Source organism: Pyrus communis, chromosome 13, assembly GCF_963583255.1.
Source record: "Pyrus communis chromosome 13, drPyrComm1.1, whole genome shotgun sequence".
Classification (NCBI taxonomy): domain Eukaryota; kingdom Viridiplantae; phylum Streptophyta; class Magnoliopsida; order Rosales; family Rosaceae; genus Pyrus; species Pyrus communis.
In genome coordinates, this window is record NC_084815.1 from 23,195,535 (window position 1) to 23,208,365 (window position 12,831).

General features: G+C 36.3%; 1 protein-coding gene and 3 non-coding genes across 4 annotated transcripts; 3 read left to right on the forward strand and 1 right to left on the reverse strand.

Annotated features, from left to right (window-relative positions):
* The first annotated feature begins 3,077 nt into the window (after nucleotides 1-3,077).
* On the forward strand, nucleotides 3,078-3,150 carry LOC137714043 (small nucleolar RNA Z267). The gene has a single exon (XR_011065384.1). It is a non-coding gene; the product is annotated as a small nucleolar RNA Z267 (small nucleolar RNA).
* Nucleotides 3,151-3,327: 177 nt separating this feature from the next.
* Nucleotides 3,328-3,414, forward strand: LOC137714044 (small nucleolar RNA R44/J54/Z268 family). The gene has a single exon (XR_011065385.1). It is a non-coding gene; the product is annotated as a small nucleolar RNA R44/J54/Z268 family (small nucleolar RNA).
* Nucleotides 3,415-3,568: 154 nt separating this feature from the next.
* Nucleotides 3,569-3,654, forward strand: LOC137714045 (small nucleolar RNA R44/J54/Z268 family). Its single transcript, XR_011065386.1, has one exon. It is a non-coding gene; the product is annotated as a small nucleolar RNA R44/J54/Z268 family (small nucleolar RNA).
* Nucleotides 3,655-6,384: 2,730 nt separating this feature from the next.
* LOC137713161 (thioredoxin-like 1-2, chloroplastic) lies at nucleotides 6,385-8,420 on the reverse strand. Its single transcript, XM_068452427.1, has 4 exons — nucleotides 7,868-8,420; nucleotides 7,551-7,733; nucleotides 7,216-7,380; nucleotides 6,385-7,110 (listed from the first exon to the last, which is right to left on the reverse strand). Exons 1-4 carry the CDS (start codon nucleotides 8,117-8,119, stop codon nucleotides 6,856-6,858), a joined length of 855 nt encoding a protein of 284 aa, XP_068308528.1. The 5' UTR covers nucleotides 8,120-8,420; the 3' UTR covers nucleotides 6,385-6,855.
* Nucleotides 8,421-12,831: the final 4,411 nt, after the last annotated feature.

The following is a 12,831-nucleotide window of genomic DNA, read 5'->3' on the forward strand; positions in this document are numbered from 1 at the left end:
GTGATTCAGTTTGATTTCTTTTTATATTATTGGAAATTGATAAGTGTTTGTAACGTCATACTTTCAGATAATGCTTGCATTGCTTCTTTTGGGGAGATGAGCTCATTCCACGCTAGCAAATAACTCATCTTCATCGTAAAAATTTTACTCTCGGAACTATTCAATCTTTTATCTTCATTTGGAGATTATCCTTACAAAAAATTATTCGAATTGGAAATCATTTAGTCATCCAAATAACGGTTCATTATGGATATGCTACTTGGTACTTACACCATTGATTTATTTTGATTCATTCGGATGACTTAACGATCTCCGATTCGAATGATTTTAAATGAAGATTAATAGATTGAACAGTTCAATTATGAAATTCTAACAATGAAAATATGTCATTTGCAAGTGAGAGAATGAGCTCATACATAATACACAAAGAAGAGATTCAAGTATTATCCTATGCTTTATGCCTACATCAGTAACTATTTGTTATAAACATCCAAAGCTTAAACAAACGGCCGGAATTCATGGAGAAAACGGGCAAGAGGCGTGAAAGAATGTTCTTCCTTGAAAAAATACATATGGAAAAGTAGATTAAGTTTGTCAAAATCATGAACCCACGATTAAAGAGAATCAACAACTTCAATGTGGAGACATCTTTTTAATCTTTTCGGCTCCTTTGCTAATGATAAAGCAGCTTTGGTGGGAAGAGATACCAATTAGCCAGATAGGTAAGCATCACGGTGCATGTTTTGGGACTTGTATTACAAAATCGCACGGAATATATTCTTAAATTTAGATAAGTACAACTCATTTCAGTTGTAAAAACATGCTTTCTTCCTTCACAATACAATATAAAAAGTTTTAAAAAGCGCTAGGTGCTAGTCGGACGGTAGAGAAGGATCTAGCGCCTAGGCGTCTAGACAGGGTCTAGTCGATTTTTTAATTTTAATTATTATATAATATATAAATAAATGTTTACTTGTATTTAAAAAAATATATAATTATATTAGGGTACATAAACTGCAAAATAAAATGACAAATAAATTATAAAGTACTAAAACATATTTAAAACATGAAGAACAAACATATAATGAGTATTCATCCAATTATCTAACAAATCTCTTACAATTTTTTGAAAAAACAAAATGCAAAATGGAAGTTATCTATTTTCTGTCTAAGTGAGATCGCGACCCAACCAGTCTAGGTGGAGGGTCTAGGCGGTATAGGCGGGCGCATAAGCAGGTCTAAGTGCCCTTTATTGGTTTTTAAACGCCTAGGAATTAATTGTAGCCGTAATTAGCCATCTAGTGAATAAAGGGTCTAGGTAGCGTTAGGCGGGAACTTTTAAAACACCTAATATAAAAAAAAAATCAAGATGAAGGTAGTACACTACTTTGGCTATCCACTTTTCCTCATATATTTTTTCAAGGTATTTTGTTAAAAATTTTGCACCCATTGTAGACTTGTAGTCATGCTCAAGGAGAATATCAAATAAACATAAATTTCTTCATGTGTAGCAATAGTAGTGGGCCAATTGCATTCACTAGCTCCTGTCCGGATTCATCAGTGTCTGGACACTGTATAAAGAGATTGCAACATTTCATGAATCATATAGATCATTGATGTGCTATTTTTGAGAACCAGACTAAATCTTTATCTACTTATTTTTGCATTTTCTTTCACAATTTTGATATTCTTAGTTAACTTCTATGAATGCTCAAGCTTCCAATCTTGCTCGTTTGTTTGATTCAGTTGTTGTTTCATATCTGTTATGTATCTAACCTTATCACAATGTCAAAATCAATGTTTACTACTCACTTACGCAAAAGTGTAACCAGTAAACTATTACGACTTATGACGCAACAGGATTTGCATAAGGATTGTCGTTCATGAGATTTGAATTTAGAATCTTCTCCAACAAGATAAAACTAGATGCCGCTAGAGGAAATGGTCGCGTGAAGCTAAAACTAGACTTCATTCACTGATTTTTTTTCACTTTTTTTTCCTTCTTAATTGTACATTAACTTTGACTCCAAATTGATAAGGCCGCTAATTATGCAGATTAAACTGAGAAGAACCCACAAGGCACAGAGGTGATGTAGACCAGGTTCATTGATTCCAAATTCATAACGACAATACAAGATTCAAATTTAAGTTTTTTGAATACTCTAAACTGTGTTTTTATTCATACGCTCCTTTTTACATTCTACATATAGCATATTAATCTCTTGTCATTTGTTTTTCTTAATTCATTCGGTTTGATGATCGAAACTTAAGAGAGTTAAAGCCTAACATCTAGTAAGCATAGCCTCTCCTTTATCAGAAGAGGTTAGACTACTACTTGTTTGATTTTGGGACAAGGAGTTTTTGCGCTCCCACTTCCGGTGTCCTCCCATGCCCTCCTGTTTGTGTGGTCACGGTTAAGCCACGTCAACATTTTATATTAGTATTCATTTTTGTCTTATTGTCTCTGTAAAAAAGAAAAACAATATAAAATATTGACGTAACTTAACCGTGACCATACAAAATAAGAGGGCACGGGAGGATAGACAATCCTTATCCTTCATTCTGAATAGAACTCTCAACTCCAAAACCCTAAACCCTAAAAATTAAAAAAATTAAAAAAACACCCATCTACTACCCAACCAAAGTATGGGCCGACTCTGGACCTTGGATAATAACTTTGGAGGCCCCATTGGATTATTGGGGCCTATTGTAATATTTTGGGTTACCAGGCTTGAAAGGTCCATTTGTACTAGGCTACGTTTGGGCTTTTTAGCCCAATACGTTGACACATCTCTATGTCCCAAATCAACGGTCCTGATCAAAGTGAGTCCTTTCTGCCTGCAAAACCCTCTATATATTCACACACTCAGTCAAACCCTAGTTTCCGCAGAACCCTAGGTTCTAACCCTCTCTAGCCTCTTCCTCTAAGGCCTCCCTCTTCGTCTCCGCCCTATCTCAACTGGGTTTTTGAATCTGAAATTCATAGTCAAATCCCAGGATTTACTTTGGTCTTTGAACTGTTTCCTTTTACTTATGTTATTCTTCACTGTTTTTTCTTTTCTTTTTTTTCGGGTATGCCCATGCCTATGATGGCGTTAAATATACTTTGAGAGTAAATTCCATGAAACAAATTTACATCTGAGGCATGAGGTTCTACAATTCTTTATCAATTTTACTGCTTTATTTTTTTTTACATCCGAGGCATGAGGTTCTACTTGGTTACGATTGAAAGTTTTGAAATTATGCTTAATTCTCACTTAATGTTTCTTAATTTCCAAGAAAGTTTAGTTTTTAAGGTAATTAGAAGGAAAAATTGTGGTATTTGGAGTTGCAAGTGATGATAAAACAGACAGGGACATCTGCACTCCATTGGAGATTGATGACTAGTCTAAATGGGAATCTCTCTGATGCATTTTTAATTAAAATTCGAAGTTTTCAAATTCTTTTCATTAGTTTTCTTTTGAGTTATAAGCATGAATGTATTTTTTATGTGTGCCGAGAACACGAGCCGCCGCGGAGTTTCTGAATTACTGTGTAATTGCATTTGATGTGTTTTATGATGGAGTGTTGTGCAAATGACGATAAAACAGACAGGGACATCAGAACTCCTTCCGGAGGATGGTGAATTGTCGATGGGAATCTCTCTGATGCCCTTACTTAATGTTTTGCCAATGATGCATTTCAAATGCGCGTATTTTTATTTTCTCAAATAGCGACTCTCTGTTCTTCTACCTCTTACGGGGAAGATGATTTTGAATGTATGTTTACAAAGTTTGAATGCCATTAGCTTTTAGTGTATGAATTTGTTTTCGAAAGCCTGATGATCGAACAAAAGAACGGAGATTTGAAGGGTTGCTTTTGTGGGAGCTCGACATTGTGTCGGGCTCCAAAAGCACCTTATGAAATAATCGTTCACGCTGGATAGTATATGAAGGCCTTCTCACAAATTTTACATCTCGTTTCCCTCCTTTGCTCGGCAATAAGTTTCTTGTGATTTCTGTATGTCATTGGCATCCGACTTTTAATTTACTTCTCCTAATCCAAAGTTTTTGTCTTTCCTTTTACAAAGCCCACAATGTACCAACTACCAAGTCTTTGGGCCGAGCCCGACATTCCCAAATTTTATTTAGTAACAAAGGAAAATTTTATCCAAACCCAATAATACTCTTTCCGAAACCAACTTAAAATCGTTAACAAAAAAATTGGGAACTTTAACGAAAAGTTTTCAGTACTGTACATTTTAATGAAAAATAATATTTTTACATTAAAAAAATCAATTTTTATACTATTCATTTTACATTTTATTTTGTTTTTATCGTTATTATCCACTAACATGGAAGTGGAAAATAAAAACTGCAGATTGTTCTGGATTTGCATGGATTCCGCACGTTTTTTTTTTATCAAATTTACAGCCAGCAAAGGGATGCTGGTTCATGGAATTGGATCCTCTCCGAGGCAATGTCTTGAGATCTTACTGACCAGACAACATGGACCATTAGATTTTAATCAAACGGCTACAAATAGAATGTCATTTTAAAATTATAATAATTATAAATATTGAATTTTGATTCAACGGCCTATATTATTCGATCAGTAGGATCTCAAAGCATTGTCGTGGAGAGAATCCAATTCCCTGGTTCATCCCCACTTGCCCATACTTTTTTTCCGTTATTTTCCTCCCTGGGACCCACGCTGAGTAGGATTCTGGGCTCATCCGCGTCAGTTCCACGTTAGTTGACCAATCAAAACTAGTTGGCCTCCTTTTTGCTTATTTATTTTTTTTGTTTAAAATCATTTTCCATAATGTGTAGGGCACTTATGTGTTCATTGCTTAGGTTAACTTTGAAGAAATGTGTAATGAACATTTTAAACTACTCGTAATCAAATTAACTCATTGTTTTTTTCCGCTCATTAGAGCATCTTCAATAAAAGGACACAAATTTAAGATGCATAAATTACATTTACATCTCACTTTACGTTTTTAAGATATGTAAATATGAATTTGTTTTAAAACTCATCGACTAATGAGTTTAATCTATTTTTGGCAATGTTCATATGAGAACGGACTTAATGTATTTGGTTTAGGAGAAATTCATGTCATAGATGCCAAAGTAGTGATATTTTAAGGGCGGTGCTATCCACACACACATTTTTACTTCTTACAAACTTTTTGTGAATTTTGTTCTTTAATCTTCATAAATTCATTTGATCACGAAAGATAAAAATGGGTGTTTCAATAGCACCACCGTACTTTATAGCCTATCACTGTTGAGTTTCATCACCTAATTGACTTAGAACATTGTGATTATGGTGTTATAAGTGCATGTAAAGTTTCATCGCTTAATTGACTTAGAACATTGTGATTATGGTGTTATGAGTGCATGTAAGTTCTTTTCGGATCATATTAGTAGAGAAATTTTTTAATGTGTTAGAAACCCAACTCGATACATTAAATGTTGTAATACAAGTAGTTGGATACTTGAAAAATAAATTCTAACATTTTATATTATAACACTTGATATTTCAGATTGTATTCGCGTCACATTAAAAAAATCTCTCCTATTAATTAATATGACCTAACTTATTTTACACACCACATTTGGCTCACCACATGCCACCAAATTGACAGGCCATTAAAAAAGTGGATGATGTTTTCACGTGAAACGTTTTATTAAACTCACATAACTTTGAGGGGAAGTGGATGTTGAAAACAATACAAACTTTGGCTCTCCAACTGCCACAATGATTCCAAAACGACAGACAAAATCCCAAAAGTTCAAATATATCCCATGATTCCTTTCTTCTCTAACAAAAGCCAAATCATAATCCAAATCCAAGATGCAAGGCCGACAAAGTTTGGCCGGTTTCCAACACCATTGCTTCATATTTCCATTGTCAATATTCAAGGGTGGCCACAAATTGATAAAAAAAATCCACATGAAGTTACACCTGTGGCATAAATTTAGAGAGGGGAGAAAGGAAAATTGACAGAGAGAGAGAGAGGCATGAAGAATTACGATCTTGTTTGGAAGTGTTTTTAAAATGATTAAAAGTATTTTAGATGACTGTTGCTTCTTACAAGAAGCACTTCAAGTGCTTTGAAACCTAAACACGTTTTTTTTTTTTTTTTTTTTTCCCCAAAAAAGTGCTTTTAGTTATCTTAAAGAATTTCCAAATAAGTTCTACGTGTGTAATATTCCTCATACCTTGTGATTTATTTATATTAGCAAGGGAGATAGAACTTACTCTCCAAATAATACAAACACTAATAGAAAAAAAATCTTCTTAGTCTTGTAGAATTCCGATTTACTCTCTTAACTTTTAATTTGGTTACGAGTCTCCGTAAATCTTAAAATGCACACTTATGAAAGTTTTGCAAACGCAAGCGGAAGGAAATAAACTCCTAATTTTGGCGGAAAATTTGACAGTCAGACTCATATGAACAAGTTTTAAAAAATTAAAGAGGGAATTGTTTAAATTTACCGGCTGGAATCATTGACAAAATAAGTTTGGGGCCTACAAGAGAGACATCGCCAGGACCCAGTTAAGATTGCCATACGCATTCGAAAGAATTCAAGAAGTTTGACAAAAAGCACTTCCAAGAAAAGCATAGTTGTAGGTACCAAATCCAGAAACACCATATTCTAATAGAAGAGGCAAATTTGAAGCCAACAAGCTTTAGATCTGATTAAAAATCATTAATCAAATCATAACATCCAATCTAAATAACAGATTTAACCAAACTAGGCAGGGCTCAATGTAAAAAAAGCCAGAGCCCCCTGCTTATGGGAAACCCAAAAGCTAAAAGCTATGTACAACCACACCATGTAGGAAACTGCCCTAGAGAAGCTGCTTTTAAACTTGCACCATGGAATTTTCTTCCTCGAGTTCTATGCTATGGCCTGCATTGCTCCAAACACCCGAAAAATCTACGCTTTTCGTGAGCAGATCCTCCAATCTTTCTTCCTTCGTGGAAGGTGATGATGTTGTTGTTGATATTTCACCTATTGAAGCTAACTTTAGTATCTCAGATTCATCCAACCCTTTCGCCGGCCCAAGATTACAACGATCGGACCCGTGTTTCGCCAATGCATCTTTGAATTTCTTAATCTGTTAAATAAGAATTCTGACTCAGTTTCTTGATCCACAAACAATCCACTAATTCATTGCAATTAAAACTCGATGAACAAGATAATGATTGCGGGAAATACTCACAGTTGCATTGGTGCAGCTAAAGCTGCACACGCGACCATCTGCGCCTCTAAAGAATCTAAAGAACGGCAGCACATGAATGTTGAGAGCATGACACATAGTCTTGTGCTGTTCATAGTTAACTTTGAGGAAAATCGCATTCGGGTTCGATTCAGCCAGCTGACAGATCTGATAAAATGGACAACTCTCGGTCAACAAATGTCACATAAAGTTTCAGATTAAAGCTCTAACAAATAAATCAATCAAGCTGCCATGATTCCGAGGCGGATTAGTGCGCCGTTGGTCCGTCTCCCTGAAAGGTTGCTAGAACATAAACTAAAAATCATATATATATATACCTTGGGATGGAGAGCTCTGCAGCCTCCACAGCCAGGTGAGTAAAAGTCAACTACAACCAATCTGTCCCCAGCATTTTTCAGGGAATCAACAAGTTCTTGAGCGGAATGGATCTCCACCATGTTGGGGTGAAGGGTCTTTTCCCACCACCTCATAGCTCTGCTTACACAGACAGATGCTTGAGCCTGAAAAACCATAAATTCCCAACTAAAAAAAGATAACAAAAAATGCAATGGGAAAACACAGCAATCTACAAAAGCTAAAAGCTAAAAGCCAAAAGCCAAAAGTCAAAAGGGAGAAAGGAGAGAGCTTTACATACATGCACAGAGAAATTGCTAGGTTTTCTGACCCTCCAATTCTTAATACCCTTGTGATCGGAGAGAGTCATGGGTTTTCCCAAGAAATCAACACTCAATGAAGGAAAAGCTCTTGAATTTGCATCCTTAAATTGTGAGGTACTGAAGGAGGGAGAAACCCTGAATTCCCCTTTGGGGGATTTGGAGCCAACTGCAATTTCATCCAACCCAGAAGAAATGCAGAAACCACTCTGGGATGCAAATGCCTTGGCCATGTCGAATCAAACGCCCTTTTTCCGAGATTTCACAACGAAAACAAGAAAACCCACCTGATCCTCTGCCTAAAAAACCACTTTTTCGAATCGAAACGGCGAAAAATGGATCAAAATTAAACCCTTGCAATCAAAAGTCCAACAAAACTCGTTCTTTAAACAAAAAGTTCAAAGCTTTGCACAAAAAGCTGCCTCCTTTTAAACTAAAAATCTAATTGACAAGAGTTGTGCCGGTTCTTTAAAACCTTGGCCGTGTGAGAGAGAGATAGAGAGGGAGGGAGGAGGACGAGGAGGAAGAAGTGGGTATTTAGGAAAAAAAAAACGAAAAAGGTTAGGTAGGGTCTTTCTGATACGGATTTTTACTCTTATCCAAAAACTATTTTTTAGGTCAAAATCTGGGATTCTTATCCAAAAATTTTATTTCTATTTTTATTATTTTTTGGATAAATGACACAGAATTATAGCTGTGTCTTGATTATACATGGGATTATATATGTTGTATTTTTGGGAATTGTTTTCGGATTTGAGTTGGCAAGTTTTTAAACAATTTGCTATATTTCAGGAAAATGTTTGGCAGTCAAAACTTCTAGTTTTGTGTAAATATTAATTAGGATCTTTATCCAATAAATTATGAAAGCGGATAAATTTGGCAGCTGATAGCCGGATTGTGTCTGCGTCATCAAAATTTAGATAAGATGATTATCTTTTTATCTCTCTTTTTACTTGCTAGTAAAATTGTTTCTTGGTTTTTGACTTTTTCTTTATGGTAAATGCTATTTTGGGTAGTAAAATCTTTACCTTTGTGAAATTCGTACAATTTTCTGATAAAAAAATTTTATTTTTTTATCAAGAGATTCGTATCGTCAAATTCTTCTTTATATAGATAAATTATCTTTCTTAAATGATTTTATTTAATTCCTCATAAAATTCTTTCTAAATATTGCAGGAACGCGATTTGCTTAGCCGTTATCACACGTTATCGTAACAGGTGTACCAAGTGGTCAACAAATATTTTAACACGTGAAATGTTTTGTATCAAGTTTCGATAATCATTGTGTGTGAAATACAGTGTACGCTGCTACTATGGTTAGTAAAAATCCATTTCTTTGTGAAATTCTTCCTATTTTTTGATAAAAAAAAAAAGTCAAAAGATGCATATCATCAAATTCTTCTTTTTATTGATAAATTATCCTTCTTTCATATTTTTATGTAATTCCTCATAATTTAATTTTCCACCTATTACAAAAATGTGGTTTGCTTAGCATTTATCACACGTTATAACCATTGTAGCTAGTAGTCAACAAATATTTTAACACGCGAAATGTTTTGTAATCGGTGTCCCTTAACCACCAGTTGTTAGTTTAATAATATCTTAAAAAAGATTCCAAGTTCAAACTTTCACCTTTTTCGTCGGCAAAAAAAAAAAAGCTCTTGAATTAGCTTTCATGAATGACTAAATTCGTGCGAAGATAATTTTAAAATTCATTAGAGGTAATTTTAGATTTTTAGAATTACAAGGGTTTTGTTTAATTACCATCAAACCTTAATAGTTTTAACATTTATTCATATGTGTAGGGTGGATTAACTTCATAACCAATCACTTGATCATATGAAAACAAGGGATCCTCACAAGGCATAACACGTGACCAGGGCTAATGTTTTCTGTCTTCTTATAATTTCCTATTAATCTTACTTAATAAACAAATGACAATGAGATACTTTGTGGTCAGTCTTCTGCTGAGTGCCTAATCAATAATGGCAAATCTTGGTCATAACCTATGACTTAAACAATAAATTAATACAGCCACTACGGAATAACTTAGTAGTTAGGAACGAATTTTAGACACGTATTTTACACGGTATAATTTGGGTTCGATTATTGTAAATCTACGATAGTGACCATGTGGAGGCTGAAATACAACTGCAAGTTTTTTTTTACCAAAAAATGATGAAATGTCGTAACGAAATCACCAGCAAATATTCTTTAAAAATACAACAATAAATTAATACAAAATATCTACTGCAAACACACGATAGACACACTAGGGTTTGAGATGCAGATGATAGTTTCCCATTAATAATTATGTGTGCTGAGTCATGGTACGAGAGGCCTAATCCGATCCCTAATCAAGGGAAAAAGAAAGAAAATCAAGTTGTATTTAAACTAAATTTTGATATTTCCAAGAAGTTTGAAGCTCTGCACTTTACTCAACCGAAGTCTCTTTAGAACGCAAGTCAGTTATTATTTGTTTTTTGTTTTTTTTTTTTTTTCCAAATAATTAAGTTAGTTGTTGGATTAAGAGATAATTGATTTTATATTAGTTCAAAGATAACACGATTAAATTAAGTACATGATCACATCGCGTAACGTGGAGGTGATATCTTAAGATTAAATATTTTAATATTTTAATATTAAAAAAAAAAGCGACGTTGTGAAGATTTTATCGTTACTTAATTTCTTCACTTTCAATCTTTCCGTTGATGTGATTAATGTTTTACGACGCATACTCATCTCTTAGACTTTAGTTTTTGTTAGACAAATAAGGAATATGGTTGGAGTCTTTGTGTAATTGTATATAATATTATTATTGGAAGAATAAGCCGTCCTACAGCCGTCAAGCCGTCCTACAGCTGTCCTACCTTGTCCTACCTACACACTAGGACGGCTACCTTGTCCTCTACCTACCTTGTCCTACCTACACACTAGGACGGCTACCTTGTCCTCTACAGCCGTCCTACCTTGTCCTACCTACACACTAGGACGGCTACCTTGTCCTACCTACACATTTGTATCATGTATATATATCCTTGTAATCTTGTAGAGAAAAATTAATGAGAAAAAGCATTCTCTTCCATATTTTCCACAAAGCATTCTCTTCCATATTTTCTACATGGTATACAGAGCAGGTTTATAACCCTAGCCCTAATTTTTGTGGCCCGTCCCGTCCCTCCTCTGCTCGTCTTCCCCTCCACTGCACCTACTGCAATTTTGATTATCATACCCGAGACACCTGCCATAAACTTCATGGCTATCCCGTTGGCCATCCCCTCCATGGCCAACCGTGGCGACCACCGCGCCGTGCCACTGCTTCCAGTTCTTCCCGCAGCCATGCACCTTCCAGTCCTCCCCGGCAGCCACGGTTTTCTGCTTCCCGGCCCCATAATTTCACCCAGGCCCATCACGTGCAAGGCACCCAAGCCCCCGCCTCCTTTCTACTCCAGCGACCCACCAAGTGCACGAGGCCCAGCCCACTTTGCATGACTTGCAGCTTGCCATGCCTGACCTCTCTGCCGAGCAGCACTCTCGTGTTCTAGCTGCTCTACGTGACACCACCACCCCTCCTCAGGCCAATGCCGTTCTCACTACTGATTTTGCCCAAGGTTTGTTACCTGTCACCTCTCGTCATGGTCAATGGATTCTTGACAGTGGTGCTACGGATCATATTACTTCTTCCGCTTCATGTTTGGTTAATCGTTCTCCTTCACATTTGCCGCCTGTTTCTTTGCCTAGTGGTGCTTCCGCTCCCATTACTTTTACCGGCACTCTTCCTTTAAATTCATCAGTTACTTTGAAGGATGTTTTATGTGTCCCTAATTTCCGAGTGGACCTTTTATCGGTTGGTAAACTTACAGATGGATTATCGTGTTCCATAACCTTCTTTCCTTCTTGGTGTGTTTTGCAGGACTTGGTTTCGAAGGCGATGATTGGTGTGGGTAAGTGACGTGGCGATCTGTATTACCTTGTGGCCCTTACCCTTCTCTCCCCACCCGTCAACCTCTCTGCAACATCATTACCATCCCCTCCTCCCTCTGGCATAGACGTCTTGGTCACCCCTCCTCCACTCGTTTGCAAGCTTTAGCATCTAGCTCTCTTAATTGTACTTTTGATTCTAGTCATATTTGTGATGTTTGTCCGTTGGCAAAACAAACTCGTCAACCTTTTCTTTTGAGTTCAATTTCATCAACTTTCCCTTTTGCTTTAATTCATTGTGATATTTGGGGCCCGAATCGTCAATCTTCTCTTTCTGGTGCTCATTATTTCTTAACCATTGTGGATGATTTTTCTCGCTTTACGTGGGTCTTCCTTATGAAACATAAATCCGACACTCAACAATTAATTAAGGATTTTTTTGCTTATGTCACTACCCAATTCCGCACTACCATCCAATGCATTCGTACTGACATTGGTGGTGAATTTTTATCTCTTCGTAGTTTTTTCTCTGATCATGGGGTGCTTTTACAAACTTCTTGTGTTTATACCCCCCAACAAAATGACGTTGTTGAAGGAAAACATCGTCATCTTCTTGAAACCGCTCGCGCCCTTCGTTTTCAATCCCATCTTCCTATCAAGTTTTGGGGGGAATGTGTTCTTACCGCTACTTATCTCATCAATCGTCTCCCTACCCGTCTTCTCCATCATAAATCCCCATTTGAGGTTCTCTTTTCGAAAACCCCATCTTATGACCACTTCTGCGTCTTTGGTTGTCTGGCATATGCCACCTCTGTCACTCCCACCACCAAATTTTCCCCTCGGGCTCATCGTTGCATTTTTCTCGGTTATCCTCATGGACAAAAGGCCTATACCCTTTACGATCTCAACAATCACCGCATTTTCACTAGTCGAGACGTCATCTTTCACGAAACTACTTTTCCTTATGCCGTTTCTCACCCTCCTATCCCATCCTCTTCGCCTACCCTACCCATCCCACCCCATC